Below are 18444 nucleotides of genomic sequence, written 5' to 3'. Positions count from 1 at the left end.
TTTTTCACCTGTCTCAGATTAAGCCAGTGGTACGGGATCGTTTTCATCGCAATGGAGATTCGCTACCGCCTCCAATTCTCACTGACAGTGTTCCTGAATTTGAGGTAGCTGCTATCTGTGACTCACGATTCCATCGTGGTCGATTGCAGTTACTGATTGACTGGAAGGGTTATTCTCATGCTGAAAGAACTTGGGAGCCAGCTTCTGTGGTTCATGCACCCCGTCTTGTGCTGCGTTTTTTTCTGCTTCATCCGGGTAAACCGGGGGCGCCTCACCCGGAGGAGGGGGCATACTGTTACACATCGCCGCAAGTGGTCTTTATGGGCACGGACCCGCTTGTGCGGCGCTTTGTTTCCTAACATTCCCAAGATGGAAGCTGGTGATTCTCTCCGACCGGCTGGCAGCGGTCTAGTAGTTGCACGTTCCCTTGACGTGCGGACAACCGATCACGTGATCCTTTATCCGGAAACGAAGCGGCCAGTGCTTCGCGTCGCTTCTGCCTTTGACGCTCTGTGAGTTCACTTCTGAATCCTCTCTCTCCATGCTCTCATTTCCCTCTGTTTGCGGTTCCTACTTACCCTGTGTTACTTTCTCTCTTCAGATCCTTCCCTCAGCTTTCGCTGGTTTCGTTCTCAGTCAGCTTCGCAGATCAATCTTATTTGTCTCCCGTTCCAGCCAGTTCCCCATCTGAGTAAGTTCCCTTCCTCTAGGATTGCCCTGAGTATTTTTACCTGGTCCTCATCTCCTGTTATCCTTCCAGACTCTCCCGAAGCTTTCCTACTCAGCCAGGTTCCAGATCCGAACTCTCGCCCCCTTCCCTCAGTCCTTTTCGGGTGAGAGGATTTCCATTGTTCTCTCCTTTCCTTTCCCTTCTTTGGGCTCTCCTCTAACCTGCTCCCTATTCCTTCCCTTCTCATTCCTGCAGACAAGGTGTCTTGTGCGATTCCCGGGGGTTCCTGTCAGAGACGTCCAACCTTCCACCAGTAGCCTGATCTGCACGAGCTGGGATTTCGTCCAGGGTTTTCTTCCCATTGAGGGTTTCCCTGGGAGTCCTGCCCGCTCTCCTGGGTCACATTACCCTGGGCTGAGTGGCCAGGGCTGTCACTGGGAAATCTTCACAGCTGCTTTGATTCTCCCAGTTGGAGTCATCGATTGCCAAGGTGAGCTGTTTGTGAGTTCCTACCTAAATTAGTACTACAACAGCTTATATTACATATACATATTCAGTTCAGTAACAGTATTAACAGTGCAAGTGGCCTAGTCCATGTGTTTAGGCATGGATGAGGCACCCAGTTAGGGTTTTGATACCTTTATTCTAGGAAGGCTTGTTTTGTTGACTGCTGGTATTTGGTTGGGAAGTATCTTTGGTCAGAAGCATAATGGTGCAAACTGGAGCATGGAGACTGTTACCAGGTGTCATCCTGTGCCCCAATGGATAGTTTATAAGATGAGGGTATTAAGGTAAAATAGAGAGTCTTTCAGTGACTAGTCAGAGTCCCTGGTATAATGCACGCCCCACAGGTGTCCTCATGGTAGAAAGAGAGAATGTCATGATCTGTTAGCTATGTGACATAGGGTGGTTGTATATTTGCTGCTCATTTGTGCTGGTGGCAGTCAGTTTTAATGTATGTGATCAAAATAGGTCATGGAAATAGATTGCCCACCAGGTGTCCTGTGAGTGGAAATAAATTGCCCCGCTGGCATCCGATATTATTGGTGTTTAAGCAGAAAGGACTGATAATCATAAAAGGTATGTGGTATTTCTGGATAGGAGGAAGAACATATAATAGTCCCATGGTGCTAGCTTTCCAGACAACCTAGACATAGAGGTACATGGGGGACGGAAATTGGCAGAATTCTGAGGAGAGTGACAAGGCGTGAAAAGGGCTCCCTTTATTTTGTGTGCCATATGGGTCAAACAGGATACCCAGATTTCTGATAACCAGTCACTATTCATTGCAAAGCCATTCATATGTTTGTATGCCCAAGGACCCTATGTTGTATTTAGTTGCCAGTATTATATTTTCTAACTATGAAGTATCTGAACCCTGGAATCATCATGCTTTGCTTAACAAAATCCTGCATCAGATAAATAAAGCACTTGAGGCACAATTCACAGTTTGAGGATTTAACAGCATTATATGATGCCTCATAATATTACAGAGACCTATCACCCTAACAATAGGAGAATGCTCTGGTGGCATTGTTCCTTTTGTTTAATCTGGCATGGGAAACAAAAGATTTCAGAGAATAAGCTTTTCCATTGATATTTGCAGGTAGCACCACAATCAGTCAAAAGAAAGCACAAGGATAGAGGGGGGGCTTAACTGACACACTACAAATTAAGTTTACAATTTGGTTCCTGGAATATGTATTTTTTTTATCTTGTTTTATTCTTTTTGAATTTAGAAGCATCAAGAAATACAATAATTCAATCCAAAGCATTATCGTCAGTGAAATTATTTGAGTGAAATTATTTGAGTGAATAATGTTAACAGTACCTGGCAATGACAGAAAAATCAATGTGGGCTCTCGGAATGCTTATCTGCTGTGTTCTCATAAATGCTGTTGGGTTTATCTCCAAAAGAGAGATCTGGTTTCCAAACAAGGAAGTCAGCAAACAGAAAACCTGCAATACAAATCATGGAAATGTTACCCAGTTGAAATAATTAGGACTCTTACTCAGAAAAAGCTACTCACTGTTGTGACTTCTGTACTCCTAGTCCATAGTGCCCTTCCCTCCATACTTATGGGAGACTGTCCTATGTGACTGGACCGGAGCCTTTTTGCACAGCAAAATACATTTCCTCTTCAAATGTTTTGGATGTGTGTAAGGAGTAGAAGTGGCTAGACCCGCTGACCCGACCCACCGGCAACACCTGTTAGTTGTTGGGTTTACTATGCTAACAACTCTTTTTAGGCGGACAGCAGCCGGGGCGTTTGGAGGACAGGGGACTTAGATTTAGGATACAGTAGTCAATACAGTGAGTACCTTTTTCTCACTCCAATGTCCCGTCCCCTTTCTTCCATACTTATGGGAGAGTAAGTAGCGTCAACATCACCAAGAGAAGGTTCGATTAACCTAACCAAAAAGGTTCTGCAAGACCACCTGTCCAAACTTAACATCTGACCTGGAAGCCGAGTCCATACAGTAATGCTTACAGACAGCTAAAGGAAAGTGCCAAGTAGCCACCATACTCATGACGTCCCAGGGAACGTTCCTTTATTAGGCCACCGCTATAGCCTTGACTCAAACGGCATGCATATGAAGGCCCTTAGGAGATTGCTTGTTTTAAAGCCTATAAGCCTCCAGGATACAAGTCACAATTCATCTTGCGATTGTATCATAAGGAACTTGGGAACCTGGGGTTTGGATGCCAAATGTAGCAAAAATACGGTCAGATATTCTGAAAGATTTAGAGCAATCAAGATAACATTTTATAGTTTTTCTAATATCTAAACAATGAAGGGTTTTTTGACTCTCAGACTGGGAAAAAGGATAAAAGGTGGGAAGGACAACCTCTTGGTTGATATGTGATGATGAGATAATCTTGGGCAGAAAGGTTTGATGTGTTCTTAGAATGACCTCCTCTCTGTGACACACGGTGAAGCGGAGGTAACCACCACCTAAAATGCAGCTTTCCAAGTCACCCATTTAATATCAGCCGAATCCGTGGGTTCAAAGGGTTTATGTGCGGTAGCCGCTTAAACCACTTTCAAATGCCAAAAATGATTCCATTTTGACAAAGGACGATACAAACGAAGAAGGCCAACAAAAGGCCTTTAGACCACCGGGTTGGCAGTGGAAAAAAGCAGCTGGCAAGAACTTAAGGGAGCCCCAATGTCTTATAAATAATTTCTGCAGGAGTCAACTAGGACCCCCAAAGTATCTAGGCGAGAAACAAAAAAGTACATCATCCAGCAAAGAAGCACAAGGTTCCGAATCACACTCTAGCATCCAGTAACCGAAACACATCCATTGGATCTTGGATCAGCCAAATCTCCAGCCGAAGGACACAAGAGACTCCTCTGAGAAATCGCCTCATCTCGCCACACCAGGGACAATATCGACAATATCGGAGAGATCAACCACTGATGGACTAGACGATTAGGTACGAGAGCGTGTGACAACCCATTTGGTTTTCGGCTTCACTTTCTGGCTAGAACTTCACTTTCCAGTGGTCAACTTGAATTGGTGACATCACTTCTTGTGAGTCCACATAAATTCAAAAAGGAGTGCACCACATGCAAGAAAAAACACAAAATGTATTTGTGCATCATGTACATCGTGAAGATGGCCGGGAAGATGAACTGAAGAAAGCCAACTACATCACACCCCTTGCGGGCTGAACATTTTATAGTCGCAAACAGAACATTAGTATATCACAGAAGAAATGTAGCAAAAACATCATCCTAACATTATTATTGACTGGTCCTCGCCAGTCTCCTAAACAACCCTATACATTGTTCCAAAATGACTCGCATTTACCATTTCATCACAAAAGAACATCACCCTCTCACCATAAGCACGGACCCCTTGGTCAGCCCAAAAAAGACACCGATCACATCTTGGGAAAACAGTTCGATAGAGGGCTTCATTTTAATTGGACAATGCCACCTCAGACAATTTGGCCGCAGGTCCCACCGAGATGGACCAATGAGCAAGGAACCAACATGGTACTCAACCCTTCTATTCATTTCCCATTCCTACCATCTGCAACTGCTCACTATGTAACTCCCTATCGCGTTACATGTTGCCAATCCTGGTACACAATCTTTTAGTACCCTCCTTGCAATGAATGGCCTTCTAGAAAAAACGTGATCAGTCCATTGCTGAACATTACTCCTGGACTATAACTTCTGCTAATGTGTCTGTATTATTTAGCCCATTTCACATTGTGGCTGCCTGAGAACTGGCCCTACCCCCACACTGCGGCCTTCACAAATATTATGTGTTCTTTCCCTATCTGTTGAGGCAGCGTTTGCTGTCTGTGACCGAGCATTCGTCCCTTGAGAAATGCATCCCTTCCAATAAGAAGATGGGAACTCAAACCTTTACCCACCTGCCCTTGAGCTCTCAGCCTGTTTGCAGGACAAGATGAAATTCAGTCAAGCGCTCTCAGCTAACAACTATGGTCTATGTGATGAACCTGAAGGTATCACCCCTTTAACTTTGCAATTAAACACAGCACCAGTACTAGGAGAAGATAGTACTCCGACGAGGAGGCCACAGAAGGAGGCACAGAACTACTTCAACAGTCTAGTTGCTCTAAATTTGCCAAAAGCAAAGGACACAGGTGTTGTGGTAGTGGTAGCAGCAGGAGTAAGGGTGGGAGGAGTAGTAGCAGAGACTACAGGAGTTGTAAGAGCATGGAAGTAACTGGCAGAAAGGAAGGAGTAGTGGCAGCAGCAGTGGTCAGAGTGGACAAGGACGTGTTGTGTCAGAAAGGATGCATTAAATAGTAAACATGGAAGATGACGAGGTGGAGAAACGTGCAACAGAACAAAAGAGCAATGAGTAGAACGATCTGCTTTACAAGGGGGGAGACTGGCGGAAGACCATTGCAGAAGCCCAAGAACGAGTGGAAACCAGGGCTTCGAGCAGTAGTGTCGTCTTTCTAGGACACAATTGCAGCGTAGGTAGACTGCGGCTGCAAAGGAACTGCTTAGCCATTTCAAGTTATAGCCTGCACCTCCCCGTTAATACAAAGAGGGGTTTGCCACATTGCTTTTAACACGTGTGCAGGATCCGACAGCAAAAGAGAAACCAGCCGCTGTAACTATCCAAGACAGACGGAAGCAACCCAACAACATCACAGAGAAACATTGGTAGGAGCCAATGGTCCCTGGCGTTGTTCCACAGCAAATAACACAGCAGACAACAAAAACCTGTCAGCTCACCAAGAAGAAAAGTGGGGCTCTATAAACACAGACAGCGTCCGCCAGCAGCAAAAGAGTATTCTGCGCAGAAAGCAGCAAACATTCCCTATTAACCCCCACTGTGACCAGCAACTCCACTGGAGCAGAGAAGGGACGCTCCAAAAAAAGCAAGTCTATGCCAGCTGGGGTCTGCAGCATCGGACTACAGAGGGTGAGCGGCATCCCTGGCTGACAGTGGAAGATGGCAAACAGATAAGAAAAACACTGGGCTGTACCACTGAAGTGAAAGGTACAGTGTGGGGAGGGGAACAGAGCTTCTAAAAGTACTGGTTTCACAACCCGCACTACATAACACCACGGGACAAAACGTGGGTGAGACAATTATTGGACAAAATAAATGTGTAAGCCCGCTCCCTATGAGACAAAGATAAACAAATATAGGCAATGAAGGAAACTGCCTATACGTATTAAAAACAGTTAAAAGTCTAACCTACTCTTCCTAGTCCCAGCGACTGGGTAAAGCATAGTTAGTAAAGCAAGAGGTACCCAGTCCTTGGCAGGAGAGTACACCAAGGCTGGGATGCGAAGGATTAACAAAAGGTATTCTCCACAAATCTGAGGAAAGACCAGGGATGTGGATCGTCTCCCCTGGCATATAAAATACACTTGACAAATAAGAAAATCACTTCCCAAATAGGTGGTACTCCAATAAGTAAAGGGAACTTACTTTTAACTTTGTTTTGGGACCTTTATTTGCATTACAGTGAGTTGCTGGGCTTCTAAATTGAAACTTGGTATAATCAAGTGCAAGAAGGCTGCAGGAAAGCAGCCAAGTACATTCCCTGATAATAGTTATACAGAACATAGAGTGTGAGGGTCAAAATAGGTTTTTGGACACAGGACGGTGAGCTTTCATTTGACATCCTGACTACCGTCTCATTAGCTAGTTTTGTTGAGGCATGAAAACCCCTCATAGAGATAGGGCTAGTGATGCATTTTCCAACCCCTTTTATCATTTAAATAAAAGCGTATTGGCAAAAATAAACACTGTGTCTATCTCCTTACTCCGAACCCTCATACCTAATACACTATAGTAGCAGCCCATTGCCTCCAACTGAGGCCTTCTCAAAATGGCAAAGCTCTTGCTTATAGCACCTAACATTCCTACAGGCATAAGACACAATAATGCTGATCATATGCTTCACACTAGGTGTTCTTAAACCTACCGAAAACAAAAGGTGCACATGCTCATCATGCGAAAATATATAACATGGCGGGCTCTGTGTGTTTGCCGTTATGTGAGGAGTCAGGAATGAAACTCGGACACAAGTTAGTCATTGTTTTTTGGTTATAAACTTTTTTTTTAAACTCTTTATTATCATTTTAAAGTAATAACATGGCGTCATCTAATACAATGACGGTACAAAAACAAAACAGCCCGGTACCAAAATGCAATGCAGTAGCTCGAAAAGCCGCTCTCCTTTGTCCCCCTTCACCCACTTGCTTATTATTACATGATGTCAACTGAGATCCCACACCCATCTTGGCTCACAAAGCCATATTTTAGACTAGTGCAGAGCACATGCACTGGTGGATGCTCCTTCCAGCTGGGCCCTGATTTCTTCTCACCCCATAGGTCCACAACTATTCGTCCCCACAATAGGAGTTTCTGTTCTGGGTTGACCTCAAGCATCCTCTTCGTTGTTGCGGGCCTGTTTGTACGGCCCCCAGATGTCCTTAGGTTTGGCTAGTGGATGAGTTAATCGTCCATACTCTGGGCCTCATTACACGGAAGGCGGTAACGGTTAACCCTTACCGCCTTACTACGAGGTCCCTTTGCGGGATTCGACCTTAACGCCTGGTGTAGACCAGCCGATAAAGTTGGGACCTGCAAAGGGACCATGGTGCTAATTACGGTACCGCAATTTGCAGTACCGTAATTACTGCCTTCCCCATTCCCATTATGCCCTATGGTGCAAAAATGGGAATGGGGAAGGGCCATGGAGAAAGGGGGAATTACCGCCCCGCCAACCTTGGAATGGGGTGGTAATTCCCCTTTTCACCATGGTGGTAACGATATGGTACCGGCGGCAACCATGGTGCTAGTAGCACCATGGTTTACCGCCTTCCGTGTAATGAGGCCCTCTGTCTCCATTTCGTTACAGTACAGGATATCTGCCCTCCATTGCTCCATGCTTGGGGTTTGTGTGTTGCCCCACACCATTGCCACTCGTCTTTTGGTTAAAAGTAAAAGTAGCCACACCAGCTTTCTTGTTTGTTTTGGGATGTGTTTGGTGTACCCAGTAGTACGATCATTGGTGTTATTTCTACCCCTTCCCCTGCAAGTTCGGTCAGTGTCTCGATTACTCTTGGACAGAGCTGCTGTATCCTAGGGCACTCGCATGCCATGTGTAAGAAGTCCGTGGGTGAAGTGGCGCATTAAGAGCAATTTTCAGAAGTGTCTGGGAAAAATGTATGTACTGTTGCTGGGGTACAATAAAACTGATGCAGGTATTGAAATGTATCAGTTTGAATCTGGCATTAAGAGCTCCCCTCCTCGTTTCCCCATAGCAATAGGCACATACCTCATCTGTTATTGTGCGCCCTAATGACTGTTCCAATTTTTACTGGGACGAGTCATCTCGTCATACCCTGATGTCCATGCACTTGTTATAAAGAGTGGATACCATCTTGTTACTTTCGTCCCTTGTGAGCATGTGGTCTAGTATAGGGGATATGTCGGGTTCCTTAGGGAAAGTGCGAAAAAGTTGCTTCAGGGAATCCCTCAATCAAAAGTACAAAAATAGATCCATAGACGTAAGTACTCCCTTATTTTTTAGCTCCTCTGTCATCAAGAATTGTCAGACGTTTCATGAGTCCCACATACCCCTTGTCACTGGTACTCCCGGTATGTTTATAACCAGGAGACTCCGAGAGTAGATGAATTCCCCCTTTGTTTTATGTTCGAGATGAGCCCATAATTTGCAAGTCAGTTCTACCATGTTTGGTGCCCTCGGTGACCTGTTGGGAGATGTCAATATGGTTGCCCTTAGGAGTAATGGGGCTGCCAGGGCCCTCTCCACCTCTACATGTCTTCGGTCAGCTGGAACCTCAAACCAATATAGTAGGAACCCTGCCTGTGCAGCTTTGTAGTATGTTTCAAGGTCAGGTAATGCTAGACCCTGCCTATCTAATGGGGCCACTAGTTTCTCCCAGGATACACGCGCTTGCTTCCCCGCCAATATAAACCGCAGGATCTCCGAGCGCAGCTCTCTGAAGTACTCCCTGGGGGGTGACAGCGGCACATTAAGAAACACATATAGAAAGCACGGGAGGAACACCATTTTAACCAGTGATATCCTCCCATACTGAACGAGTGGTAAATCCATCCACCTGTTCTACGATGACCTAGTTTGCTCCAGCACCCTTCCATAGTTCCGTTTGTATAGTTCCTCCACGGATCGCGCAACCTCTATTCCCAGGTACCGAGTGCCATGGAATCCGCATTCATCATCAAAGCATTTAGTGCCTGCTATGAGCAGGAATAGTACCAATTTTGTGGCATTGATTTTCAACCCTGGAGAAATCCCCACATGTCAGCAATTCTGCCATAAGAGGGCCCAAATTGTGGTTTGGGTTTTTAACATAGAGCACCATGTCGTCCGTGTATAGAGATAACTACCTTATACATGCACAACTGTATCCCTCTATGGATGTATCGTTCTCTAATCCCCTCCGCCTGGGGTTCAATCGCCAATGTGGTGAGAGAGAGCAAAATTGTCATGTGCATCTCTCCAAGGGTATAGCAAATTGGCCTTTCACCCGGACCTTGTCGCTGGGCGAGGTGTAAAGCAGCTGGACCAAGGCAATAAATTCCTCCCCCATCCCCAATCTGCAGAGCACCATGAACAGAAAAGGGCATGCTATTGAGTCGAACGCTTTTGTGGCGTCTAGAAGCGCCGCCACTATCAACTTGTCTTGTTGTGCAGCCGACAACAGCCAAAACATCCTACGCAATCCGTAAGAGATGGAGCGACCCGGTATGAATCCGGACGGTCAGCCTTAACGCATCTATGCATCAGCGGGGGCAGTCTGGATGCTATTATTTTGGCCAGAACCTTATTGTCCATGTTTATAAGGGATATAGGGCGGTAGGAGGAGCAGTCAACTGCTGCTTTATCCGGCTTCTGGAGTACCATTACTACTTACTGCTTCTCTCAGCGACTCTGGTAGTTGGCCGTCCCTCAGACTTTGTCGATACACTTCTAGCAGATGTGGGGCCAATTTTAATGGCAAAACATTTATAAAATGCGGCTGTATAGCCATCTGGGCCCAGTACTTTCCCTGACAGCAGTGACTTAATCTGTGACAGCACCTCCTCTAGGGACATGGGGCGGCCCAGCTTTTCTCTTTCCTCCGCTGTGCACCAGTACAGCGCGACCTGGTCTAGGTAGTCACTCAGCTCGAGTTGCGTTACTTGAACCCGAGAGGAGCACAACCGGCTGCAAAAAGCACAGAAATCCTGAACAAAGTCTGCGTCCCTGAATTTCAGTTTCCCCTGTGCGTTCTTGATAGATAACACCTGGCCCTTCTGTGTCTCTAATTTTGCAGTTCTTGCCAGTGCTCTACCAGGGTGCTGCCCTTCCCCATACTGTCGAACTGCCACTCTTCCCCTAAGAAACCTCACCTCCCTCTGAGCCAGCTCATCGAATAGTTGCAGTTGCTTCTTGATCTCAGCGTGCTTGGCCCCTGCGCCCACCCCTGGTTCCTCTGCCTGTAATTGCTTTATCTGACCCTTGCTGTCCGCTAGTTGTCATCAGATTTGCTTTAGTATCCCTGCCTCCTTTGAGATGCATTCCACCCTGACAATGTATTTAAAACATTCCCACAGAGACACGTTTGACCCCACCAACCCCGCATTTCGTTTGAAGAAATGATCAATGGTCTTGGACAACCCATCTCGAAATTTCCCATCTGATAATGCATCACTCTTAAACGACCAGGGAGGTCTTCCCTCCATTCTGTCGGGAAGTGTGAAGACTATAGTTACTGAAGTGTGATCTGACAGTGTGCGCGCTAGGATAGTGACATCGACTACACGTCAACAATTGTGTGAGAGACCAGGAAGTAATCTAGTCGTGAGGCTGAGCCATGGACTGTAGAATGAAATGTGAACCCACTTCCCCCTGAGTGCCTTGTTCTCCAAATGTCAGTCACCTCCCGTGACCAGCTCATGTCTTGCAGTTTATTCATCACTTTGGACACTGGTCTGTGGGTCCCGCCCGTCCTGTCCAGATCGGCGTTCATCACTGCGTTGAAATCTTCCACCCAGATAATTTCCCTCGGGGGACTTGTCTCTAGTTGTCTCGTTATCCACCCCAGGGTTTCTACTGAGTCCTGATTAGACCCATAGAAATTGATCAGGGTGTACATTCGCCCATGTATTGTCCAACGCACTATGGCTCGCCCCTCCCGATCCCCAACTTGGGAGATCAGTCGGAACCCCACTGTGTTCTGCAGCAGTATGAACACCCTTCTGAAATAGGCAGAATATGAAGAGAAATAACAACGGCAACCCCATTCCTGCCCAAATTGAGTCTCTTTCCCAGGAGTCAGGCGTGTTTCCCGAAGGAACGCCATGTCTACATGGTGACGTTGCATGTATAGTATAACCTTGTGGCATTTAGATGGACAGTTCAGACCTCGGACATTCCAGGTCCTGCACTTAAGTGTGTTCGCCATCTAGAAGTGACAGTTTTCTGGTAGAGCCGGCGTTATCCCATTGTGTGAACTGCAACAGAGATCCGTCCTGTTGACCAAGTAAATCAGGCGACTCCAGAAACCACTGCATTCTTTCAACTTCCCTCCCAACCTTCTCCCCCACACCCCCACCAGCAACCCCTACCTGCCAGTTACCCCCCTCCCATCTCCCCCGTAACAAACATATGCACACGCATGAGGGTACACCAGGGCCCAGTCACCCAGGCTGCCCCACTTAGCATATATATAGCTCTGATTGCCAAAAGCTGGGTAATCTTCATTTCCTAACTGCAACATTTGTCCCGTGTTGTTTTGCGCTATGGGGGGGGGGTGGGCATCCAAATGTCCATTGTTCCAGAAACGTGTTAGCTTCTTCCGATGTGTGAAAGAATAGTGCCCAACCATTATGCTCCTCTCTGAGTTTGGCAGGGAATAGCATAGCGTATCTGAGGTGCTTTTCTCTGAGTCTTTTCTTAACATCTTTGAAAGTCCTCCTGGATGACTGCACTTTGTCCGAGAAGTCAGGGAAGAGGTGGATCAATGCATTTTGATATGTCAGGGATCCCTTTTCTCTAGCTTTCCTGAGTGCCCGGTCCCTATGTCGATAAATCAATAGCCAGGCTATTATAGGTCTGGCTGTGACTCCAGGCGCCAGGCGTTTCCCATTGGGGATGCAGTGTGCTCTTTGCATAATGAAAACATCAGAGAAGTCTTTGTATCCAAGGGTTTCTCTCAGCAGGTACTCCACCATCGTTTCCATACTGCGTTGGTCCACTGCTTCAGGCACCCCAATGATTCTCAGGTTGTTCCTGGGAGACCTAGATTCAAGATCCTCCTGTTTGTCGGTCAGTTCCTTAATAGCTCTCTTAATCAAGGTCAAGTCTCTCGTAGTGGTGCAGGATTCATCCTCGACAGCGGACACTGTGTCCTCAGCTTCGTCCAGGCGTTCGCTGTGTTTGTCCAGGTGCACCTGCATGTGGCCTACCTTGCATGTCAGAGTGTCCAGTTTCCCATCTAGCAACTATATGCTTGCCTGCACTTGCCCCAGCATCTTCTTGATGTCACCGAGTGCTCCCCCTGGGTCCACTATGGAGGGCTGGGCGGCACCGCTCAGGGAATCTTCGCCGGGGGTTAGATCTTTGGTTGACACAGGATTCTCAAAGTGCAATTTTGACTGTTGTTTACCTGTTTTCTGAAATTTCCACATGGTGTCTCTAAATTGACCTTGGCTTTCTCCCCCTATCTGTAGTGTCTTTTCTGTGCCTTTTATGAGCTGTTCTTGGTGTGCACAGTTCACTCTCTCCTTTGTGTCTGCACCTGTAGCGTGTCTTTATTCTGCCCTTCTCTGGGTTTTACAAGGCGAGAGGGGCTGCCCCGTTGTATCGTTCCAGCCCAGTCCGAGCACCGAGCCCAGTCCCGTAGAGAATTCTGTTTAAAGTACTAAGTTTGATCTTCAAATTAATTCTTGGTCTGGCACCAGCCTACCTGACAGCAAAGGTCCAGGTGTACTGTCCTCAACGACACCTTCGCTATAAGGACCAATACCTTCTGCAAGCACCACTGTCAAGAACCACCCCTTGGGGTGACAGGCAGTTTTCCTCGTTTGGCCCCCGGGCCCGGAACTCTCTTCCACTGGAACTCCAGCGGATTGACCGTTTTCAGTAAACAGTTAAAAAACACATCTTTTCATATACATTGTCGTAAATGACCCGACAGACATATGAGACAGTGTCATGCAGTTATCCACTGAACCAGTATTTACATCAGCGGCTAGATGCAGTCAATGCCTGGTCTCCTCTGCGTATGCGCCATATAAATGCCTAAATCAAATCACACTCCCCCGCCCGCCGTGAAAGGGAGTGACTCGGGTAGGAGTGCCCTGGATCTTGCTGTGATTGGGGGCACTGGTGAATATGTGTACGAGAGGCAGATTGTGACGGGGTGAAGAGTTCTCCCCTCTGATTGCGCCCGATTAAGTACCTTGAGGTGGCCCGTTTGTGACCCTGCGAATGCGGCTCTTTGGAAGTCTGTGCTCAGCTGCGGCCCGCTCCCCACACATCGGGCCTGCAAATCCTCCAGATCACTGTCTTGCGGTACGCTCCTCGCAGCGTCCCCGCCGCAGGGCGCTTCCGATTTGTGGGGTGGCAATCTGATTCCCTCGTTATTGCTGTGCACCCCTCGAGATCAACCGCTCTGCATCCAGGACTGGGTAGGGCTTGCGTGTCCCACGGTGCTCCCATACTGGGCACCGATTCCTCCTCCACCCTTGCACCTGCTCCAGGGGAGGCACAGGTCGGTTTCCTCTGTCTTCATATTCCGCCGCGCAGCCCCCGCTCTTTGTGTCTGCCAGTAGAGCGCGGTCCTGCGGCCACTGCACGCAGATAGGGCCTGCTGCTCGTTTGTTGATGTTAGGGCACACAGAGCTCTCAAAGTTTCTGTGGGTGCCTCTACCTGCTCAGATGCTTCATCAGGCAGTCATGGTGGCTGTGGCAGATCGGATTTCGGCAGGATTTTTTCCAGAGATGGGGCTGCTCAGGAGCTCACAGTCCTGCTGCCATTTTGACTGGGCTTTCTAGCGCCTTTAACTTAGTTATAAACGTTTATTAAAATAAAAGGGATTGGGAAAAGGCCTCTCTGACCCTGTTCTAGGAGTACTTTCCCTGTTGGAACCAAAGCTAAGGATCATTATGTGTCAGGATGTCAAAAGCAAGCTGTTCTGCTGTCCAATGGTTCTACTCTGACCCTCCCACTATAAATCAAATAAAAAGATGAAAGGGGAAATGTCTTTAGACTTTGATGCCTTTTGAAAAAAAGTGTTTGTACAGAAAATAGTAGTTCAAATTCAAAAAGTTCTTCAGGGAAGAAGAATCCTTGTTCCAGAGGGTGACTCCCTTCTCCTGGGTTCCTCTTTATCATAAACAAGTCTTTATGTGACAATTACTTTCGTTGGGCCCACAGTGGCACGGTTACTCATGCACAGTTCTAAAGTTCCATTCACTTCGTGTCTTGCTCCTGTTTCTCTGGCCTTCACAGTCCTAATATCCTTTTAGGACTTCTTGGTTTCACACACTTGCAAATTGCCCAGTGTACTCTCCTGCCAGGGATTCTTGCATCTTTACCCTTGCACTTGTCTTACCTGGTATACTGTTCTGCCAGGAATTCCTATCTTCATGCACTTGAAATTGCCTGGTACAATTTTATGCCAGGTCTTCTTGTATTCATCTACTTCCATAATTATATGTCCACTTTGTTGAACAATATATTCTCTTGATATACCATTCACTTCTGTTCTCCTCCATGTATTTGCATTCTGTGTATTCACATACTGGTAAAGGTTTTGCATGGTCACTCTGTGAAGGTACTCTTCCTGTTTTCCCTTTGCAACTGCGTTCTCTGCTTCTTTTCGTTTCCTGCGGCTTCCCTTCAGCACGCTGGTTTTAGATCGGGCTCCCGCAGGTAAGGGTCTGCTTTTGGTGGTCAGCGAATGCCCAGGAGTCTCTTCTGCTCTCCCAGCGTCCCTGCAGCACCTATCCTTCTCACAGCGCTTCCCTTCTTCTGCCTTAAGCCGCGTGGCTCCGCCACACCTGTTCATGACCTCGAATCTCGCAGAGTGGCAGACCGTTCTCTTGCCTACCACAGCACCCTCCGACACCGGACTGCTGGTGTTTAAATTTCCCGGGCATAGGTGATTTCGGAGAAAAGCTAGAATGCTTGCTGGGCTGAAAGCCTCCTTCGCTTGGCATTGCTCTTCTCCTCTTCCTCGTCCAAGTACTCAGAGGACTCTAAGACCAGGAGTACATTATTGGTGTTTGATTAAAAAAAAAAAAGAGTTTGGATAATCATTTCAACATGCCTGGATGGTAAAGAATTCTGGGTGATGAATAGATAGAACTATTAAAGGCACTGGGCCTCATTACGACCCTGGCGGAGTGGGTTTACGCCAGCGGTATTGGCGGCGGACCCTTCCGCCCTACTACGAGTTCCCGTAGCGCCATGGAGCGGTTTCCGCCTGGTTTTTCCGGGCGGAGAAATCCATGGCGCTACGGGACCTTGTTGTTAATTACGCCACCGTATTTTACGGTGGCGTAATTAACGCCTTCCCCACTCCCATTATACCCTATGGGGCAAAAATGGGAATGGGGAAGGGTAAAATGGGGATTTACCGCCCCGCCAAGGTCGGAATGGGGCGGTAAATCCGCCAACCCCCATGGCGGTATCGGCAGCTTTCCGCCATGCTCCATGGTGCATATTGCACCACGATCTCCGCCAGGGTCGTAATGAGGGCCACTGTCATTACTTTCACATGGTAGACCAAAGTTGGGAGTTTGGTTTGTATGCTTTGGTGAAGAATCTTTTCTATTCTTCCAAGGGAGAGTGGGTATGGCAATTGGCCATGAGGGTATTGGGTATGAGAGGATTATCTTCAAGGGCAAACAAAGAATAACATTTCTCATCCAATGAAGCCATGCTATCTCCCAGGAGGTTGTCTCCTGAGCAACACAGGTGCGCAGGTGATGCTGCCCGATTACACGTTGCACGCTTCGCTACGTCCACGCGTCCATGCCTATAGGAACTGGACTACTCCTCCTTTGAATGCCTGGTCTGCAGGCTCTCTATATCTCCTGGCCTTTCTCTCCCTGTGGCCACTATCTACAGGCCGCCAGGCCAGGTCACCCTCTTTCTCTATGAGTGCCCGACCTCTTCTCCTCCTCGCCTCTTCCTCTCAACTTCTCCTCCTCGAAGACCTGAACATCCACCTGGATGCTATTTTCCCTTCTTTGGGACTCTTTCGCAACCTCTGCACCTCTCTCTCTCTATTCTTCCCTCTGGCCGACTCACTCTGCAGGGCACACCCTGGATGTTCTGATCTCCTCCGACCTCACGCTCTCACCACTCCTCTCTCCTGGTGTGATCACTTTCCCCCCACCTCTCTCTCTCCACCCCTCAGGCCGCCTCCAGCACTGCCACCTACCTTCTCGGTCATCCGACTCATGAAGCGTGTGTTAGCTGAGTCCTTGCTGCTACTTTCTCTCCTCATTCTGCACCTTTGGCTGACTCACACCCTGACACAGCCCTATCTAACCTTCATCTCTCTATCTCTAACACTCTTGATGTCCTTGCCCCTGTCATGAGGATCCGCTTGAACCCCACATCCAAGTGCAACTCTTGGTATGGCTCTGACCTCGTCACCCTTAAACGCAAGTGCAGGGTGGCTGAGTGGAAGGGGAGGGCATCGGGTGCACCCTGTGACAAACTGGCCTTCCACCTGCTCCAAAGGCAATACAGACTCTCTGTGCTCGCCAAGAAGAGAGCCCACATCCAAGCCTGCGTCTCTGCGGCATCTAACAACTCGGCCAAACTCTTCAAAATCTGCAAGGAGCTGGCCAATCCTGCTGCAGTCTCTACCTCTCCTGTTCCCTCCATGCCCCTCTGCATGGCTTTGCCTTCTCATTTCATCACTAAAACTCAGGACATTCTGTCCACCCTCTCTTCCTCCACTTCCTCCTCCTCCTTTCTCCTCCTTTCCCTTATTCACCCCAGACGATGTTTCTAGACAAGTCGGATCTATGAAAGTCTTGTCAAAGCAGGTTCTCCCCTATTCTTCCAAAACCATCAAGGACCACATCGACACCCTTGCTCCACCCTTGGCTGATTTCTGCATGCAGTCCTTTGCCACTGGAACCTTCCCTTCCCTGCTCTCCTGAACACCTGTGAAGAGCCCCTCTCCAACCTTGATTCTAACATTCCTACTGTCCTCATTATCCTCGATCTTTCTTTTGCTTTTGATACGGTCAACTATGCCATCCTGCTCAATCGCCTCCGTAATAACCTGGGTATCACTGATCAGGCCCTGGCCTGGCTGACCTCCTTTCTCACTGACTGATCCTCTCAGGTCCAACTTGGATCTTTCCTCGCTTCCATCTCTCGCTCTACTTGTGGTGTCCCCCAGGGGTCTAACCTTTCTCAATCACTACCTGGCACTTCTTGCCCACCGAATCGCTACTTTCTGCTCCAACATTCAGTGTTATGCAGATGACACCCAGCCAGCCGCCTCGTCTCCTTCTCTCATACCAGACTGTCTGGCCGCAATTCAGGAATGGTGCACTGCCAATTATCTCTGCCTTAATGCAAGTAAGACTGAGATCCTCCTCATCAGAACACCAGCACCCTCCTGTCCTCACTCTCTCTGGCTGTCGACTCTGGGGCCCCCTTCCTGCTCCTACCTGTGAGGCTAGGAACTTTGGGGTCAACTTCGACTCCACCCTCTCCTTACATCTCTGATGTCTCAAGAAGTCAAACTATCAGCTGCACCACCTCAGAGGTATTCTCCCTTTCCTCACTTTCCCCCAGAAGCTCACCGTCTCCAGAGGTTTGGTTCTCTCTAGGCTGGACTACTGCAACAGTCTCTTTCTAAATCTTCCTGCCTCTACTCTCCGACCTCTACAACTTATCCAGAACAGGACTGCAAGTCTCAAGCTCTGGGATCGTATCCCTCCAGCTCTGAAATCTCTTCACTGGCTCCCTGTGGTGGCAAGGATCAAGTTCAAGGCCCTTTGCATCATACGCAAGACTTTCTGGGGCCTGTGACCGCACTACCTCCAACTCTCTCTTCCTAAACATCTCCCTTCTCGTGCTCTCTGCTCATCCACCTCCAACTCTCCGAGGGTCAGTCGCTTTTCCAAGCAGAGTTGGGGGCAGATCTCTCTCTAAGGAACGGCCTCCCTGCCTCTCTCAAACTTGGGCAGAACTACCTCTGGTTCTGGAAGCAACTCAGGACCTTCCTTTTCACTTCTGCTTTATCTC

At 47.9% G+C, this 18444-nt stretch overlaps 1 protein-coding gene across 3 annotated transcripts in view; it reads right to left on the bottom strand.

Annotated features, from left to right (window-relative positions):
* WDR27 (WD repeat domain 27) overlaps positions 1–18444 on the bottom strand; it is a 2413256-nt gene that overhangs the window by 1366930 nt on the left and 1027882 nt on the right. For all 3 annotated transcript variants that reach the window (XM_069606956.1, XM_069606954.1, XM_069606955.1), the window contains exon 12: positions 2502–2629. In XM_069606956.1, coding sequence (XP_069463057.1) covers positions 2502–2629 — 128 coding nt within the window. The remainder of the gene's footprint in view (positions 1–2501; positions 2630–18444) is intronic.

This window comes from Ambystoma mexicanum, chromosome 4p, assembly GCF_040938575.1.
Source record: "Ambystoma mexicanum isolate Mex_15411 chromosome 4p, UKY_AmexF1_1, whole genome shotgun sequence".
Lineage (NCBI taxonomy): Eukaryota > Metazoa > Chordata > Amphibia > Caudata > Ambystomatidae > Ambystoma > Ambystoma mexicanum.
This window is presented reverse-complemented; position numbering and strand designations above follow the sequence as displayed.